At 66.6% G+C, this 19,413-nt stretch overlaps 1 protein-coding gene across 2 annotated transcripts; it reads right to left on the bottom strand.

Moving 5' to 3' along the window:
* Positions 1–6,354: 6,354 nt before the first annotated feature.
* Positions 6,355–18,301, bottom strand: WNT6 (Wnt family member 6). Of its 2 annotated transcripts, none has more exons than XM_040561678.1 (4): positions 18,053–18,301; positions 10,146–10,366; positions 7,325–7,626; positions 6,355–7,096 (listed from the first exon to the last, which is right to left on the bottom strand). In XM_040561678.1, exons 1-4 carry the CDS (start codon positions 18,127–18,129, stop codon positions 6,635–6,637), a joined length of 1,062 nt encoding a protein of 353 aa, XP_040417612.1. In that variant the 5' UTR covers positions 18,130–18,301; the 3' UTR covers positions 6,355–6,634. The 2 variants fall into 2 exon arrangements, with proteins under 2 accessions (XP_040417612.1, XP_040417613.1); XM_040561679.1 differs by having other exon boundaries at positions 10,146–10,361.
* Positions 18,302–19,413: the final 1,112 nt, after the last annotated feature.

Below are 19,413 nucleotides of genomic sequence, written 5' to 3'. Positions count from 1 at the left end.
GGGGAGCGGGTGCGGCACGGGGGTGTGCAACACGGGGGGGGATGCGCAGGGCACGGGGGGAGTGTATATGGTTTGGTGTGTGCGCGTGGCGGGCGTGAGTGCATGGACTGTGGGGTGAGAGTGTGCACGGTGTTGTGGGGTGTCCACTAGTTACAGAATGAGTGTGCACGACACGGGGGATGCACGCTGTGCATGGGGGGGGGGTGTGCACGTTGGGGTGTGTGTGCATGGAGTGTGGAGAAAGTGTGAGCAGTGGGGCTGTGTGTGCACGGAGTGTAAGGTGACAGTGGGGTGAGTGTGCACTGGGTTTGGGGTGCGTGTGCATGGTGTGAGTGAGTGTGCGTGGGGCGTGCTGTGAGCGCAGGGTGGGCGGCAGTGCAGCGTGGGCTGAATGTGCATTGCAGGGCTGAGCGTGCAAGGGCTGAGTGAGTGTGTATGGAGCATGGAGAGTGTGCCTGATGGTGAGTGTGCGCGGGGCACGGGGTAAGTGGTCAGCGTGGACCGAGTGTGCACGGGACAGGTGAGCGTGCACGTGGTGTGGGACGAGTATTTAGGGTGTGGGGTGAGTGTGCATGGCAGAGGTTAAATATGTGGGGCACGGAGTGAGTGTGCACACGGTGTGGGGTGTGCACAGGAGGAGATGCCATGGGGTTTGCATGGGGTGGCAGGGGACGTGCACGGGGCTGGCAGGAGCTGGGCTGTGCAGGCGGGCAAATGGGTTGGAGCGCCCCGTGCCTCAGTTTCCCCGCAAGCCTTCCTAGGAGAGCAGCCGGGACCCGGCTCCAGCATCCTTGTCACCATGCCCTCTCCCATCCCAGCCGGGCACTGGGCTGCCTGCTTGGGGACAGGAGGGTGGCCCTGGAAAAGCAACATTAGGAGGGCTCTCCACAAACCCACCAGCCCCCGTGCAGCCCCTTCCTGGCGGTGGTGGCCCCCTGCGTTCAGCTCCTTGCCCACGGGCTGCTCCTGGGAGCCAGCTGGTGCTGGTGGCCGGGGGGAGGCGGGCAGTGCCCCCGCAGCTCCCCGATGTCCCCAGCCACCACATCCCACGCTAGGCTGGTGCTCACGCCGTCACCAGCCGGGTGGCAGCTGGCAACGAGCTCTCCCCCCGGGTGGGCACCGTGTCTCTGCTGCCTGGGGCTGCCAGCTCCGCCGGCGTGTCGGTTCCTGTTTGCACCGGGGAGGAAAATGGGTTTCCTTTGGGAAATGAGTTGCCATCTGGGGTTGGGCCCCCAAGGCTGTGCTGTGCCCCCCCCACGCACTGCAGGGAGTCTGGGAGCCGGGGGGTGGCATCCCCACCAAGGTCCCTTTTGTGGGGCTGCTGGCTGCTCCTCTGCTCCCAGCCCACTGCCCCCGCGGCTGCTGCCCTCCTGGGTCCCACAGCACCCAGCGGGCGATGTCAGCCCTGGTGGGGTGACGCAGGAGGCTGGTAGTGCTGTCAGGACCCCCCAGCCAGCAAAGGGGACACGGGATGCCTGTCCCCTTGCTGCAGACTGGCCAATGTAAGGTGCGGTGTCTGTGCTGGACAGAGCACACCAGGGGGCTTGGGGTGGTGGTGACACACACTGGGCTCTGATATGGGGTCACTGCTCCTGCACTCCCCGCCTCCTCCCAGCCCAGACCCCAGTCCTGCGCTCCTTTTCTCTCCAGGCCACGGCACAGGCAGCACCCTGGTCCATGTGGACCAAGCGCGATGCCCTGGGCCAGGGAACTCCCCTTGGGGCTCCCCCAGTGGCAGCAGGGCTCCTGCCCACTGGAAAGCATCTCCCGCAGTTCTGGGGATCCCAGCACCTGGTTCCTGGCAGCGCAGATGTTTGTGTGCTCGTTGGGATCCCGCACACAAACAAATGCCAAGGCAAACCGGAGGGGGGGACCTTGTCATCCTCCTCCAGCCCCTAACAATATAACCGCTTCCAAAAGCGGGTCTCTCGCCCTCATGCTCCTGCTGACTCCAGGAGGAGCCCAGCCCTGTGTCCCACTGCCTCGGTGCAGGCAGCACGGGCAGGTGAGGGGCCCTGGTCCCAGCAACGCCCCCAGGCTGAGGAAGAGCTGGGTGAGACCTTTGCTGCAGCCTTTCCTCCCCATCACCCAGATGGTGCCTGAGCGTGTGCTCTGTGCAGGGGGCTGGGGAAGCTGCTGTCCCTCTGCCTCTCCATCCCTCCAGCCTGTCCTTCCATCCTTGTGTCCCTCCATCCATCTCTGCACCTCATGTCCCTCCCTCCGTCCTGCCCACTCACCCCCTGCTCCGTTCCCCCTCCGAGGCAGGAGCAGACCCTGCCAGCTGCTGCCCACCTCACCCTCCCTGGCACCCCACGCAGAGGCCCTGCGCCCCTGGCTCCTGTGTTGCCGTCTCCATCAGGAGGGACCTTTAAGATCACCTCATTCCAGCCCCCTGCCGTGGGCAGGGACACCTCCCGTCAGGCCAGGTTGCCCAAAGCCCCATCCAGCCTGGCCTTGAGCACCTCCAGGGATGGGGCAGCCACAGCTTCTCTGGAAACCCTTCAGCCCCTCCTGCCTTGGGATAAGCAACGCCACGCCGTGCACCCAGGAGAACCACATGGTGGTTCTTCCAGGCACTCTTTGGAGCAGTGGGTCACCTCGCTGGGGCTCTGGGATGTCCGAGGGCAACCTCTTAGTGGCGTGGGAGGACGGGGCAGCTCTGCGAGCACAGAGAGGGGTGCAGGAGAAGCACCAGGAGAAGCACCAGGAGCATGGGGGCAGCTGGAGGACGGGCAGGGATGGAGCAGCAGCGGGACTGACACCCAGCCTGCTGCCACCAGCACGGACAGGAGGGCACGGCTGCTGCCTCGCACCGTGCAACGGACCCTGCCGTCCCGCTGGGAGGAGGAGGATGGCGAGGAAGGAGCCCACACGGCTCAGCATTCACCATCTCCTCGCCGCCCCTGCCCGGCGGCACCCACGGGACCGGAGCCACGGCCGCGAGTGAGTCAGGGCTCGGGGCGGGGTGGGGGCGCCCCTGCCTTTGCGGCGTTGTTACTCACCGGCGGCAGCGGAGCCCCCAGCACCGCTGCCCTCCCGCTGGCACGCGGCCGGCGACCTGCCCGAGTCTGCTCGCCGTGACTCAGGAGCGCACCGCCCGGCCACCCGGCCGGCCCGGCCTGTCTTCCTGGCTGCCCCGGGCTGGGGAGCTGGCGGGGCACGGGGTGGCGGGTGCGTGCCAGCCCCCGGGAACCCTGCCTCGGCCACGCTGCCCCTCGCGTCGGGGCGGAGGAGCGGGATGCGGCCAACCCCAGGAGCATCCTTGTGCCGGGGCAGAGCTCCTCCACTCCTCCTCTCGGCAGCCGGCAGCGGGGATGGAGGCAGCTGGAGGTGCTGGGCACCGTCGGACCCACATCCTTCAGGTTCCCTCGCTCCCACCTGGCAGGTGTCTCCTGCCTTCCCTCCGCGAGGTGTAAGGATGGGGAGATTTGGGTACCAGCCTGTGGGTGTCACCAGAGTCCCCACGGGGACTGGTGGGCCAGCGCCCAGCCTGGGGCCACCCCGGGAGCTGGGTTGGCAGGGAGGCGACCGGACGGGGACTGGCCAAGCGCATCAGTGCTCCGGGTGCCTCTGCCCTGCAGGGCAGGATGAGCGGCCCCGGGGATGGGCGGAAGGCGCTGGTCCCCATCCGGGGTGAGGACACGGGGCACTGGGATGCGGTGGGCGGCTCGGCACGGGTGGGGCCCCACGGGTGACATCTGTCCCTGCGTCCGGAGAGAGCGGGGACAGAGCAGGGCAGCTCCCTGGGGAAAAGCGAAGCCCGGAGCAGGGCGCGGGAGAACAGGGGGGCTCCCGGGAGGGCAGGGCTGGCACGGCAGGAGCCCTGGCCACAACTTGCCGGAGGTTTCGGGTGCTGCCCTTCAAGTTTTCCCTCGGCCCAGCTGCTCTCCGGGTTTCTCAGCCTCCCCCTCGCGGGCCTAGCCGCGTTGCTCCAAACTTTCCTAAAAAGCTTCTTTTTTTGGCAAAAAAAAAAAAAAAACATTCTATTTTTGGTCTCAGTCCAGAGGGATTTTCTTTTTCCCCAAGTTTGATTGAATTAATCTGTCCGGCTGTTTTCAACTCGAGCAATTGAGGGGAAAGTTGTGCTCTTCCCATTGAAAAAAAAAAATTAATAAAATAAAATAAAAACGAAGCCATTCACATTACAGACTTTTGGGGGTTTATTTTTTTTTTTAACCCACATTTTATAAACTTCCCTTTTTCCCTCGGTAAGTTCTGCAACTTAAACTGCCCAGCCCTGGGATCCGGGCTGCACAACCCCCCAGCATCTCTTCGTGCACCGTGGCACACATCGCCCCCGTGCACACGCACTGCCGCACACACGTGTACGTACCCTCCGTGGACACCCTCGTACGCCCCCCGGCTCCCCCCCATGCCCTCCCCCAAGCCCCCCCGGGACACCCCCGGGCCGGTCCCGGCTCCCCCTGGCGGCCTCGGGGCGCCGCGCAGAGCGGCCCCGTCCCGCATCCCGCGTTGCCACGGCGACAGAGGGGATGCTGCGGGCTCCCGGGGGGGCTCTGGGGGTCTGGGGGGTGTCCCCAAGGGGGTCCGAAGGGTCTGGAGAGATAGGGGACTTCTAGGAATCTGGGGGGGGGGAGGGGGGCGGGGGAAATGAGGGGGTCCCAGGGCATGGGTCCATCTCTGCCAGTGGGAGCGGTGGCAGGGGTCAGCACGCCCCCAGCCGCTGTCCCCCCTCCAGCCGGGCAGGGTGCTTGGAGATGTCCTGGGGGTGCCGAGGAGTCACCCCACAGTCAGCGGCCGTGTGTCTCTCCCCGAGTGGCAGAAGCCCTTGCCCCTGCCCTCACTCCATTTTCCAGCTTCTTTTCCTCCGCGTTTTTGGCTTTTGTGGTTTCCAGCCTCCAGGAGCTGTAACTTTGGCAACGGCACAGAGGCCACAGGTCAGATCCCCTGCTCACAGCGCTACCTGCCTTGCCCAGGCTTTATCCGTGACCCAGCCCTCCACATGCAGCCAGCAGCAGCCCGGGGTGGGGAAACTGGGGCAGGGCCCGGAGAAGGAGCTGACTGAAGGCCGTGGCTGGGATGGAGCAGGAAACGTTGCCCCCAGCCCCAGGCACAGCCCCTGCGCTCCGACATTTCGCGGGGAGATTCAGCATCCCCCGGTACAACTGCCCGCAGCCTGGGATGCTGCAGGGGCAGAGCAGAGTAAGTAAGACAAACAAACACACTTGCACACAGACACTCAGGGGGACACGGTCACCTCCAAGCACACTGACAATTTGTCCCACATGAGTAGACGTGTGCGAAGACACATGGGCAAACCTGTTTGCACACACGAGGGGCTTGCACACGCAGTGAGGGTTGCGCACGCGAGATCAAATGCCCACGTAGAGCGGTGAACATGCACGAGCGTGTTACCTGAGCGTGCACACACACACAGAGCTGCCTGCACGCACAGGTACCTTGGCACGCACCCTCCCAGCCCTGCTCACACGCACCGATGTGCTCCTACGCGCATGGCCGGGAGTTCCCGGGCGCCCCATGTGCCTCCCCTCTCCCCGGGCCAGGAGGGAATTTCCAGCTCTAAAGCTGCAGCTGACAGATTTAGAGGCTCCCGCCCGAGCGCTCACCAGGCCACGTTAATGCTTCACCAGCACCCTGCTTCCTCCTCGCTGCCAGGGCTGGGCGAGGAGGGACCCATGGTGTTTTTTTTCAGCACCGGTGGGCACCGCAGCCCCCTTCGCCTTGCAGCGCGCCCACGCCACGAGCTCCGCTCCTGCCCTGCCTGGCAGCGCTCTCGCTGCTGCTCCTCACCCCGTGTTTGCCCAGGAGGGTACGGGCTGATCGTGTTACCGAGCCCTGCCTGGCCCCGTGCCAGCCAGGTGAGGCTGCACGTGGCCCACAGCATGCCAAGAGAATGCCTCGCATGCCACCAACCCCACGGTGCCAGCGCCACGCGGGGCTTCACCGTGCCAGACCCCCGCGGCGGGGACTGCGGCGGAGGTGGCTGGAGGTGGAGAGAAAAGAATAGGGGACGCCTTCAAGAAAGTCCCAGCCCGTCACCGTGGCATCGGGGTGGCTGGCGGTACCTCCTGGGGAGAGGTGAGTGGGGGGACCAGGGGCTGCGGTTCACAAATGCCTTGGGTACGGTGGTGATGGGCACGGTGTGGAATCGCCCAGCCTGGGCCAGGAGAGCGCTCGGCCTCATCCATGCTCGTCTCCTGAGATCGCCACCGTGGAGAAAAGCAGGGAGAGGATGGAAAGTGAGCTGTGTGGCTGAGCACGGGCTGGAGGGGATCAGGCTGCTCTGGACACACGGCCAGGACGGGACAGCTGCCCTTCGCGGGATGGCAGTCAGCGCTTCCCAGCCCTCCCCAGGAAGCGCTGGAGCACACCGGCTTTAAATAGCTTTATTAGTGGAAGCTCTGCACCCGCAGCCCCCCCGAGGGGCCGTGGGGATGCCGGGCAGCCCCGCAGTATCCCCAGGCAGCGGGAACATCCCGCCCGCAGAGCTGGGCTCCCCATCCGCCAGCCCAGCCTGCTCTCCGGGACCCACCGGGTCACCTCTCCGTGTCCCAGGGCTGCAGCACGCCCGCGGCACGATCCCGGGGGGTGGCCCCCGAAGCGTCCTCACCCGATGGGGACCGGCGGGGTGGCAGCGGGGTGGCGGAGGCCGTCAGACACAGAGGCTGAGCTCCTGGCGGACGGAGCACTTGCGGCACTGCACCACGCAGCACCAGTGGAAGCGGCAGAGGCAGTTCTCCTCCAGCACCACGGTCTCGTCGCGGTGCCCGCGGCCGCAGCACAGCAGGTCGCAGCCGCTCGTGTCCATGGCCGTGCTGTTGCAGACGCGGCCCCGCGTGCCCAGCGAGCCCGTCTTGCGGTTGGCCGAGCAGAAGTCGGGCGAGTCGGCCGAGTAGATGAGGTCCTGCTTGTCGGGGGGCTTGATGTTGTCCCCCACCGGGATGAGGGTCTTCCCGTCGTTGCCCCCCATCACCTTGAAGGCGCCGTTGAAGCGCTCCAGCAGGCGGTCCCCCACCTCGCGGAAATGGGGCATCTTCCGCCAGCAGGTCCGCAGGGTGCAGGAGCCCGACAGCCCGTGGCATTTGCACTCTGTCCTCATGTAGCTGCGCACCGCCTGCGGAGAGACGGCGGCGCTGAGACCCCGGTCGCCTCCCGGCACACGCACCCCTGCCCGGCATCCCCAGCCTATCCGCCCTGCCCTGGTCCCGGGGAGGATGCTGAGGGGGGATATGGGGTTCCCAAAGCACCTCCGAATGGCTTCTGAAGTGTGTTGGGGTCTGTTTCACCCAGGGGGCTTGGGGTGGTGCTGCATCCCGCCCGCAGGGAGCGCAGGGACCCTTACCAAGCGCCCGGCTTCGTTGTTGTGCAGGTCGATGAGGGCGCGGATGTCGTTTTTCCCTTTCTTGCTCTTGGCGTCCATGAACTGCTGGGACTTCTCGTAGCCGAACTGCACGTCGTCCCCGCAGCCCCCCCACTCCCAGGCCGTGCCCTCGGTGCCCGGCCCCGCCGTGGGCGAGGGGGGGGCCCGGCTGCGGGTCAGCTCGCAGCCGCACTGCAGCAGCTCGCCCATGCTGCAGGCCTGCGTGATGGCGTGGCTGACGCCGGCCGCCGTGATGGCGTACACGAAGGCTGTCTCTCGGATATCTGCAGGGGAACAGCAGGACCGGGACGCTGGGTCAGCTCTGGCTAAGGCTCTGCAAGCAAAGCACCCCCTCGCCTGCACCCGTGGGGGCTCGGATCTCCCCTTCCCCTCTGCTTGGTGCTGCTCCCTGGTGATGCGCCCGTCCCAGAGTAGGTCCTAGGGGCTGCCGGTGGGAAACCGAAACTCATACCTACCCTTGCTGCCCCCTGTAAAGGAGGGGAGCTCGGGGAGCTGGTGCTGGCTGCAGGCAGGGAGGCTTGGGTGGCCAGGTTGTACCAACAGCATCCTCTCAGCACCCTGCAACATCCCCCCAGACAGCAAAATGCCCTCCCCAGTGGCACCCAGGGAGCAGAGCAGTGCCACAAGGGACACCACGGGTGCCACACGCACTCTGCCGGGTGGCAGCGAGGAAGCTGTCCTGCCTGCACTCCCCGCCGTACCCACTTTGCCACGGGGCGATGCCTGCCCCCCCCTCCCTGCACCGGCGCAGCCTCCACCCTGCAGGATTATTTATTATTAGTATTTGCTCCTGTCTCTCTCTGCTCCGGGACACAAATTCCAAGCATCCTTCCCCTGCCCGGACCTGCCGCTCGCAGCCGCAGCCAGCGGGGGATTCTGGCAGCGGGGGCGCGGCGCCCCGCTCGGGGGGCTCCTGCACCCCCCTGTGCCAGGCGGGCCCCTGGGTGCCAGGGCAGGGGTGGCCCGGGGTGGTGACACCCAGGGAGTGACCGGGGCACAGGGGGTGGCACGGCCTGCGTGGGGGTGGGCAGGGGAGACGGGGGGTGTCTGCAGCCCATGTAGGGAAGGACAGAGGGGGCTGGGGGAGATGCTCCCGGCTGGACCCCAGGACGGTCACTGGGGTCACTCCTGATGCCAGAGAGGCTGAGCATCCCCTACCCTCAGCCCTATGGCAGGTTTTAGGGGCTTCATCCTGCCCAGAGCAGCCCCAGCCCCACTGCTCTGCCGTGCCCCACACAAATCCTGACCCACGCACGTGCAGCACGTGTGTGGTGGAGATGTGCGGCACACGCGCGTGCAACACAGGGTGCTGAGCCCACATCTGTGTGTGTACAGAGGCGTGAGAGCACATATAACGCATTCACCCTCATCCTCAGGAGCTCTCAGGTTGTCCCCTGGCCCTGCAGGTCCCCAGCCACTGTCACTCTGCCTCCAGCTGGTGGGACACCGCTGGCCTGGGGCCGTGCGACGGCGAGGACAGGCTGAGGAGGGGGGGACAGGGCAGCAGCTCTGCAGAAGGGCTGTTTCCCCATCCCTGAATGAAGTGCATTCTGAACCCGGGGGGGGGTCTGCAGGAGGAAAGGGAACTGGGCACACCCATCCCTTTCCAGCCATGCCACCCGGGGGGCAGGCGTCCCCTACCCTGTCCCTCCTGCCCCTGGACCACCAGGACTCTGCCTGCTGTCTCACGGGCAGTCAGTGCCCTCGGGGGGCAGCCTGCGGCTGGCAGGGCTCCCGTGCCACCCTGGGTGGGGATGCGGCTCCCCTGCCAGCTCCTGCAGACACGCAGCTGCCCCACGCCAGCACGCCCTGACACGCTGCACCTCGCACACACGGGGAGGGACGGGGACACGGCTGTGCCCACACCGGCGGGGCTCTGGGGAACCAGGGCTCACCGCAGCATCCTCGCTGGGAGAGAGGAGCCTGATGCGGCTGCATCGCCTTCGGCCCCGGCTGCCCCCTGCAGCAGGCAGTTCAGCCTCCAGCCACCCCGCCGTGGATTGAAGGGGCTGTGGCGAGGGTTTCCCGGGGAGCCGTGTCTCCCTGGGGGCACAGCTTTGCTCCCGGCCGTCGCCCGCAGCTGTGGGGTGCCCAAGGTGCCCTGCCCTTGCCAGTCCCTCCAGGGAGGAGGAGAAGAGGAGGAAAATTGCAAAATGCTGTCCTCGGGGCACCGCCACCCTGACCGAAGGGCATACCTGCTCTCTCCTGGTGCATGCCAGGGAGACGCAGTGGCCAAGGAGACCGGGGCTTGCGCCAGGACCTTCACAGGGACTGGTGTGGGAGCAGGGGCAGCACCACAGCGCAGTGCCCGTGGAAGTGTCCTGACAGTGAGGACCTTCTAGCATCCCCTCCACCTCCTGCCCCCCAAGCCCTCGGGCATGGGAAGTGCATGCAAGGGTGATGTCAGGGTGCCCACCCTGCTCCAAGGGCAGGACGAGGGATCTGCAGGCTCTGGGCACCCGTGGGGTGAGGAGCAGCTCCCCAGGGCCACCTCCCCGCCAGGCCCCTTCCCCCCTGCACGCAGCGGGGTCCTGGGGGAGCAGTAAATCACTGCCAGACGAGGGTGCATTCTTGGGCTGTGTGAAGCCCCGCGCTGTCTGGGAGCATCGCTAATTGCTTCATTACAACACGGGGAGACATGTCCCGGCAGTAAAACCTCAGGAGGAGCACCGAGCAAGCCCCTCTGTGCGCGCACACACACACACACACGTGTGCGCACACACACATCTGTGCATGGTGTGCTTTTTGGGGAGCAGCGAGGCATGGGAAGAGGCGGCCTTACCCTGCTGCAGGATCTTGCCGAAGTACTTGCTGTGGCTGGTGCAGTTCCAGCGGCGGAAGCGGAACTGGTACTGGCACTCCCGCACGCCCAGCTTGGTGCCCTTGGCCACCTCCTGCACGATCTCCGGCTCCAGCTGGCACAGCTCCGCCTGCTTCCCCGCCAGCCGCTTCGTCTTGCGGCAGATGCTGTTGGGGTCCATGACCAGGGGGCTCCCCACTGCCCTGCAGGAGGGACAGCGAGCAGAGCAAAACCAGCACCCGAGCGGGGGGACCGGGCGCGGGGCACGGCCAGACCCGCTCCCGGGGGCGGAGCGGGGCCACGGGACGGTGCCAGCCGCGTCCCGTTCACCCCGAGGCACTCGGGGACATCCCTGGGGGTGATGGCGGTGTCCCCTGTGGAGGTGGCAGAGACGCTGTGCTGCTCAGCGCCTGCTCCTTGGGTCTGGCACTGACCTGGCACAGCCCTGGCTCCTCAGCATGAATGAGGGCGGCTGCTGCTCCTGGCACCCCACGGGCATCACCTCCCCAACTCAGGGTTTTCTCTCTGCTTTACCCCATGGGATATGAGCCCAGCGACCTTGCTGGAGATAAAGCCCCCGCGCTGCAGGCCAGGCTCACTCCCCAGCTCCCACGCTCACCTCCCCTTCCCGGGCACCCACCCCGGGGAACGGGGCCGCGGGCAGGCGAGGGAGGGATGCGCACGGCATCAGCCCTGACGATCCCGGTGCGGGAGGGCAAGTCCCGGCTGGGGCCCTGCCAGAGCCAGCTCCTCGCCAGCACAGCTGGAGAGAGGTGCTGCCTCTCCGGGCTGCGAGGCAAAGCCTGAGCACGACGGCACGCCGCTGGCTACAGAAACTCCTGTACTTCCCCCACGCGTTTTGCCCGGTGCCGGGGCGGGCGCTGGCGCAGCGGTGCCGCGGGCAGAGGGCAGGCACGCCGCGTGCCGCCAGCTTCCTGCCCACGCCACCCATCCTGCAGCGCCGAGGTGCCTTCAGCCGGCGCGTGGCCCCGGGCTGCCCGAATTCAGCGTGCCCCAAGCACGGCCTTGTGCTCTGGCCTCGTGCTTTGCCACACTCGGCGTGCCCCCCGCAGTTTGGGATGCGCCAGGGCTGCAAGGGGAAGAGCGCAGCTGCTCTAAGGCTACAAGCAAGGATTTTGGGGGGGTCTTGTGCAAACTGGAGCCGCTTTGCCCCAGGGATGCTGCGAGCTGCGTGCCAGCAGCCTCTCACCCAGCCTCCCAGCGCTGCGCCAGGGATGCTGGGCTGGGCCAGCAGGGCCAGCAAGGTCCCATCCCCGGCACCGAGGGACCCCTGTGCCAGCCCTGCCGCAGCCGCTGTCCCCTCCTGGAGCAGAGGTTCCCTGGCCGCGTTTTTTGGTGCAGACCAGGGCTGCCTGTGCTGCTCGTGGCCCCGCTCGCTGCCGAGCACCAGCTGCAGCGCCGCTTCCAAACCCAGACAGGCCTTTATAGTCTGGCCAAGCCCCAGGGGCTCGAAAATCACAAGATAAATCTCTGTGTGTAAGTACGCTCTGGGTTTCCTTTTTTCTCTCCCTCCCGCTCAGCTGGGGGGCTGTGCTCAGGACACCGGGCTGCGGACGCCAGGCTGCAGGAGCCGTGAGCCCCCCTCCTAGCCCCTGCTTCTCAGGTCGAAGCCCTTCCCAGGCTCCCCCTGCTCCACGTCAGGCTGCCAAGCCTGGACCAGGCTAACCAGTCCCTCGCTGCTCGCCCTGAGCTCCCCCTGGGATGAGCAGGGATGGGGCCGGGCCGGGAACATCCCTGCTGGACACGTCTGCGAGGGAGGCAGGGTTTGGGAGGATGTGTCCTCTCAGCCTGGAAAAGGAGCCCTGATGCTTTGGCTGGGGGTTTGAAGGATTAAAGAGATGCAGAGCCTGGAAAGGTGGCCTCCCGCAGGGGACTGAGGAAAGCACTGCTGGGGAGCACACAGCTTCATTTGTCCCCCACAGCCCAGTATCCCCGTGCTGGCACGTCACGCTGCAAAGGGGTGAGCAGCCGGGGAAGCACCGGGGGACCCGAAGCCCTCCCTGATGCCAGAAACAGCCCCAAGTGTCCCCAACACCCCAGAGGATTGGGAAACCGAGGCATCTGGGACGCTACCAGCCCGCCCCATATCCCATACCACGCTGTCCTCACGGGCATCGCCTCCTCCGTGCCAGGCTGCGACAGGGCCAGGGCCGCTTGGCTGGCTGATGGGGCAGGGTGGGGAAGCAGGGGAGCCGGGCCGGGACTTTCATTAAGAGAGGACTCTTTGTACTTCTTATAAAAACGATGCGCGAGCCCTCAGGCCCTCAGATCAAATGCTGAACTGCGGCTCACCCCGGATCAGACGGGCCGGCAGGACGGGGAGAGCTCGGCCCCGGAGGGCTGGGGGCTGGCGGCACCGCGGGGGTCCCCACCCCGGCCCGGCTGTGGGGTGGGCTGCCTAAGCCCCGCGCGATATTAATTTCCGCTGGGCTCTGCTTTCTCGCGAGGGGAGGCTGCCGGGAGCCCGAGAGCTGTTTTTGCTTTGTAGGATCGGGGGGGGGAGGTTGGGGGGGGGGGGGGAGACAAGGGCAAGAAAAATGCTGCCAAACTGCTACTGCTTTGGCAAGGGCTCCGGCGCGGGGCCCAGATCTGCCTGAGCTTGTCCTGCTCCAAGGCCTCCCGCATCTACAATTAAGGTGCCCCACCTCTGCTGCCGGGCACTCCTCCCCCTGCCCTGGTGATGGAGCTGGGTCGCCAGAGTGGCCCCCCCAGCCCGCCCAGGGCACCCCAGCCCTGCAGCCTCTCCGCAGCATCCCTGCGCCCGCAGCCGAAACGGTGCCCGGGGGGTGGCAGCCTCCTGAAATGGGGTCTGCCCCCACTGTGAAAAGGGGAAACTGAGGCACTGAAGAGGACCTGGACCTGCCCTACAAATCCTCACCCCCGCCACCCTGCTGCTGCCACACCGTCAGCTCCTGAAGCCCACCTCCAGCGATGCGCCGGGAGGCAGAGCTGCGGCTTTTGGTGCAAGCACAGCAGAGCCGGGGGCTCATAGGACATAACGCCCAGCTTTTCTGGCTCAGCTCGGGGTCACTGAGCCTCCACTCCAGTTCCCAACCAAAAGGAGCCTGGCACAAAGCCCCAGCACCCCCGGGGCTCCCCAGGTGGCGTGGGGCAGGGCTTCTCCTGGCCAGGGGACGGAGCACAAGGGTCCCAGCTTGCAGGGAGGCGATGGAGGGGGCTGGCGGAGCTGCTGGGGAAGAGGGTGGTCAGCCTTCACGTGCACTTTGCCAGGATGGGCCAGGAAAGCAGACCCGAATGAGACGGGCTGTGCAGGAGGGAGAGGCAGCCCTGGAGGAGGGTGCGGGTGTTAGAGCCTCCCGCTCCTGGGTCGTGTTAAATCCCCCGGCTGGAGGCTGCCCTCACACCCGTGCCTCAGCTCCTTGCTTCAGAGAAATTCAGACGCACCCCAGCGATGTGCTCGGCTTCCCTGATCCCCATCCCTCCCCTAAAGCTCACATTCCCAGCCCAGCAGCCTGGTGCCACCCTGCCCACGTGCCGGTGCGGGCTGCGAGCTGTTCGGAGCAGGGTCGCAGAGATGTGCTCCAAGGCTGGGACGTGTCCTAGCAGAGGTTGCTGGCCATGCCCTGGGTTTCAGCGTGCAGGATGACGTGATTTCCTGCAGCTTGCTTGGAAAAGTGGGGGGCCCTGCTGTGGGGTAGCGAAGGCACGGCTCACCTCGCAGCCAGGTCTCCATCCCTGCCTCTGGATGCCTTCAGCTGGGAGGACACAGCACCCCAGGGTGCCCAGCCACCCCCCTGAGCCCAGAGGTGTTTCTCCACCTGTTTGGAGAGGCAAGATCTGTAGGATGTGAGCCCTGTAGGGCTGAGCTGCCGGCAAATCCCTGGGGGGACGGGTAACCCTGCAGACCCCATCCCCACCACCCCATTGCTCCATCACCTCACAAGCCACAACCACCAACCCCCAGCTCACACGCAGGGGCAATCCTGCAAGGAAATCTCAGCCAGGAGCCAAACCTTCACCCCATGCCCATCTCCTTCCAAGCTGTGCAAACAGGGTGAGGGGGGGACATGGGTTTTCCCTGGCCCACCTTCCCTTCTTCCCCACACAGATGCCCTGCGAGCGCCCGGCTCCTCCCCTGGGGATGTGCATGGGTGCCTGGAGCTGGGTTACTGACCCGGGAGGGTTGGGGGGGTGCTGAAAGCCCAGCAGGAGGAGCACGGCGGGGTGAGTAAGCAGCAAGTCACCAGCCTGGGGGGCACAGCCAGGGCTTGGCTGCTGAGCAGTGCCGGGGGCATCACGGGAGCTGGAAATCCCATGGGTCGGGCAGAGCTGCGGCACCCCTTCCCTGCTCTCCTCGGGGCATCAGGGGCAGGGACGGGATGCAAATCTACGGAAAGCTGCCCCAAGGAAGGAAGCTCTTGCACGGCAGGGACCTGCTGGCTGCGGGGCCACGCTAGGCTGAGCATTTTCATGCTAGGCTGAAACATTTTCCTTTTGGAAGACCCAGCGTGGCTGCCCCAGAGCGTGCCACGGGGCAGGGCTCCCCCCCTGGCAGCGCTCTGCTGCCTGCATGGTGCTGCCCGTGCCAGGGCAGCCGGGGCCGGGGCACGCCCGGGACAGCCCGTGGGCACCCTGGGGGCTGTGGGGTGGCGGGTGTGGGTCAGCGGGACGGCGGGTGACTCACGGCTCAGCCAAGGGCATGCCAGCCAGCAGCCTGCCCTTACAGGCTCGGCCGTGCTTCGTGGTGCTGTGGGTGCTGGTCGGGGCGGCGGAGGAAAAGGGGAGGCCGGTGGAGGGTGAGACCCGAGCTGGGGTGGCTCTGGGGGGAGTGGAACTGGGAGCCAGGGTGCAGCAAAGGGAGCCCATGGGTGCTAGAGGGTGGGTCCTCCCCGTCTGGAGGAGCCACGCTGAGACCTGCCGGCTGGGTGGGGATGGGCGCAGGGGCAGGGAGGGTTGATCTATGTCGTTGCAGGTGCTGGGCATGATTTTCCCCCTTGCTCTGACGTTGAGGTTGGTTCTTCCATCTCCTTACTCTGCTCACCCCGTCCCCAAGGTGCCTCCGCTCCGGTAAGCACAACCTGGCTGGGCTGGGGGGCTGCGGGGCAGTGGGAGCTTTGGGACTACACCAGCAAGCATGGGAGCAGGGTGGCACGTGGGACAGAGGGTGAGCATGGGGACACACGTCAGTGTGAGTGGCAAGGGACAGCCAGATATGGTACAATGCCTGAGCTGACCAAGGGACACGGCCACAAACCATCTCAGCCCAAATCCTGCCCCGAACATGCTTGGGGCTCCCCAGACACCAGGTTTGCCTATGTCCCTGCTGTTCTGGGAGCCCAAAATCATCCCCAGCTGTCCTGTTCAGGGAGGAATCAAGGAGCTGGCTGACAAACATGAAAAAATGGAGGGAGGAGGAAGAAACAGATTTTACAGGGGTGGTGTGAGCAAGGGGAGCTGACTCCCTGCAGCCTGGCGCAAGCCAAGGGACCTGCAGCACGTGAGCAGCCCATCTTCCCCATCGGCACTCCCTTCTGCCACGGGAAGGCACGCGTCCATCCCTCTGTCCCTCTGCCTCGACTCCAACACAGGGGCTCAGGGGGTGGAGGATGAGGGTGACTGGATCCCCAGTGACCCGTCTGGGGACGCCCCGCTGCAGCGAAGGCGCTCTTTCTCAGGCTATGAAATCATCAGGAACACGTAATGTTCCTCCCCTGACATCGCACCAAACCAGCACCTGTCTGTCGGAGCAGATGGACCCGCGAGCCACCCCGCCATGCCGCTCTCACACGTTATTTGTCACCAGAATGGGAAAAAGCACCTCGAACGGGCGGCCCCTGCACCCCCCTCCACTGTGCCCGCAGGTGGGCCAGGCAGAGGGGTGGGTGAAGCCCTTCCTTCCCTGCGTGGGGGAACGTGCCCCTTGGATGAGCACCCACGGGTGCCCCTGCAGCACCTTGCAGCCAGGCGAGCGTGCAAAGACGGAGAAACACAAAGGCACGCCACCGAGACCCCCGTGCATCGGTGACAGGGACAGCAAGGGAGGGCTCTACCACTGCCACCATGCCCTGGGTGCTCCAGGAGCCCAGGCGCAGCTGCACCAGGACGCAGCCCCCGCCTGGGAGGTGGCCGGGTCACGGCAGCAGGTGCGTGGGAAGGTGCCTGCCCGGAGCCTGCTGCCAGGGCCGGCAGCGCCGGGGCTCTCCCCCACATAAGAAGAGCTCCCTGGACGTGCCGGATGATCTCAGCAGGGCAGGAGACCCGAGCTCTGCCCGGGGGAAGCGTCTCGTGAATCAGCCACCTGCCCCGTCCTGGGAAGCCAGGCACGTCCCTTTGGTGGGCTTCGCCTCCCCCGGGCTCGCTCACTCTGGGCAAAGCCCGTGCGCACCGGTGACCCCCCTGCGCTGCCCGGCGCATTCGGCCACGCTGCTTGCAGCTGCCTTATTATTCTTAAATTAAAGGTTCCTTTTCTCTTTCTTTTTTAAGGGAAGAAAAAACAAGTTTGACCCCTTGCCCTCCTCTGCCAAATCCTTCTAATCTCCCCAAGCTGGCGCTGCCAGCACACGCAGGGCACAGTCGCAGCACCAGCGGGACCCGTGCTTGGGGTGAGACGTGGCTCGGAGCGCCCTGCCCGTGCTGGCCCCATCCACCCGCCCCGAAACTGAGGGCAAAGCGAGCTCCTTCTTCCCCCCAGCCGCTCCGTCCGTGGGCTGGTGCCACCGCCGTCCCACAGCTGGGGTGCGGGACGCGAGCTTGGGGACGAGGGGGGCGCCGGGTGGGTGTCGGTGGGGCCGGGGCAAGGACGGCAGGGACGGCCGAAGGGACAGCCTTTGCGTGCGCAAAGCAGCGGGCTGAGAATTAGCCAAGGAAAAAGAACGCAGCTCTCAGCCAGCGGGAGGGACCGTGCCCCGGGATGGCGCAGATGACCGGAGGCGAGCGGCGGGGAGCGAGGGACCCCCGGCACGCACCCTGCCCGGCAGGGCGACCCCGCTCAGAGCCACGTTAACCCCTTCCCCACGAACCCGGCCGGTGCCACACCGACGGCGAGGGCACCATTTGTAGCCACCCAGGCCCCCCTTTCGCCCCGCGTCCCCGCAGCCGGGGCTGGAGAAGGGGATGGAGCCGCGGAATAAATCACTGCCGGGCGGGCGGGGGAACGGGAGGGGAAAGGCTTACGGAGAGCTTTATTTTAGGGGTCAAAAGAGTGTGACAATGTGGAGACGAATAGCCTCAGATAATGAATGATAGCCCGGACGGCACGCCGGGGAGCTGGAATCTAAGCACTTAAAACCGGATAAAGACAGGCTGGGTGAAATTCTTAATAGATTTAAATAGTTCATGTTTCGACAGATACCTGGGCTTTCCAAGGCTGGGTCCCAGCTCTGCGCCTGTAATGAATCCCCCACCCCCTCCGGGATCCTGCAGAGCACTGTCCCTGCCTTTGATGAAGGCACCATTACAAACAGGGGTTTTGTCCCCGCCGCGGCCAGGGCACCGCTCGGGAGGGGACGCCGTGGGGACCCTCGGGCTTTTAATTAAAGTTGACTTATTGGAGGGGTCTGGAGGCCCCCGCTCCCCCTCCCCGCCCCACAAGCACACAACCCCGCCGGGCGGCGGGCTTGTAGGGCGGCGGGGGGGCTGCGGCTCTTTCTGCGGGATCGGGGTGCCCCAGGGCCCCCCCCCCCCAGCCCTCTGCCCCCCACCAGTCTCCAGCACGCTTGGGTGCCCCGGGGGAGCCCGAACCCACCCGGTGTGCACCCCCAGGCTGGCTCTGCCCCCCCGGCGAGCCCCGGTCCCCACCGTCGGGGTGTCAGGGGTGCAGGGGCTCGCTCCCCGAGCCGGGACCACCCCTAAAGGGCTCGGGACCCCGGCGCCCACGTCGCGCCCGCCCCCGGGATGCCCTTACTCACCACCAGAGCCCGATGATGTTGGCGGGGCAGAGGAGGATGAAGAAGAGCCCCAGCTGGGTCCGGGAGGGGGGCAACATCCTGCCAGGGGCTGGGGGGCAGCTAGGAGAGCCGAGCCCCCTCCGAGCCCCCCCGAGGAGGGCGGCGGGGCTGGCCGGGGCCCCGCGGCTGGGTGCCCGCTGCCTCCCTCCGCCAGCCCGGGGCCGGCGGGGCCGGGCCGTGCCGGGCCGGGCCGGGCTGGGCTGGGCAGGCACCTCCGGGCGGCTGGAGCGCGGCGCGGAGGCTGCTCCGCAGAAGGAGGAGGAGGGACAGGGCTGCGAAAGCATCTGCCTCCGACAGGGAAACCGGAGCCCGGGGGGACGGACAGGGCGGGCCGGGCGGGGGGACTCCGGGATGCCAAGCGCGGCGCCCTGCGCGCAGCCACGGGCACGGCGCGGGCACGGGCACGGCTCCGGGCATCCTCCGGGCACCGGGCAGTGCCCACGGCTCGCCCTTTCCCCCCGCCGTGCTCGGCACGGCCCTGCCTCGCGGTGCCCCCCCGCCACCTGCCCACCTGCACGGCCCCGGGGGTCCCTTGGCCGAGCCTGGCATCCCCGCACCGCCCTCTGCTCGGTGTCCTTAGGGGGCTCTGCCCCGCTCCCTGGCACCGCACCAGGCTGTCCCACCGGGGCACGCTGGAGAAGGGACACCCCCAAGCGTCCCTCGGCACCCCCCTCCTCAAAGGCAGCGCCTGGGCAGGGGGATGGCAGGTGGGTGAGGAGCAAGCCCCAGGAGCGAGCGGAGCGGGGAAGGAGCAGGAGAGGTGTGCGGGGAGGGCCGGCTTGGTTAGGGTGATCTCATCTCAGCTGCAGCTGGACCGGGAGGGGGACAGCCCCCAGCACGGGTCACACCAGGCAGCGGGACCTGCCCGGGGCAGCAGGGAGCTGAGGGGCCGGGGAGGTGGCAGGGCCAGGCAGCTCAGGACAGGAGGAAAGGGTGCCCATAGGCTGCCACCCCAATTTTCACCCCTCCTGAGCTGCCCTGGGAATGGTTCCCCAGGGGAAGCAGGGTGTCTGGCAGCAGCGATGGGCCAGCCAGAGCATCCTCCCTGCTGGTGAGCCCACCCCTCCCTCCAGCAGAGATGTGGGCTCTGTCCCCCTTCCCAGGAGGGCACCGTTGCCCCCGTCCCTAGCTCTTTGCCCATCAGTGCTCCCCTGGTCCTCATCCCCAGCGCCTCCTCCCCTTCACCTGGGCACGTTCGCTCCCACCAGTAGCATTCGGTGGTGAATGACTCAGGTTTTAGCTGCAGCTTGGCACGGTTCTCCTCTCCCCGTGGGTGCGGGAGGGAAGAGACTCCCACCACCTCTGAAGGTCTCCCACCTGCT

The sequence above is a fragment of the Cygnus olor genome, chromosome 6 (assembly GCF_009769625.2).
Source record: "Cygnus olor isolate bCygOlo1 chromosome 6, bCygOlo1.pri.v2, whole genome shotgun sequence".
Lineage (NCBI taxonomy): Eukaryota > Metazoa > Chordata > Aves > Anseriformes > Anatidae > Cygnus > Cygnus olor.
Note: the sequence above shows the minus strand (reverse complement) of the source record. Positions and strands in the feature narration are given on the sequence as shown.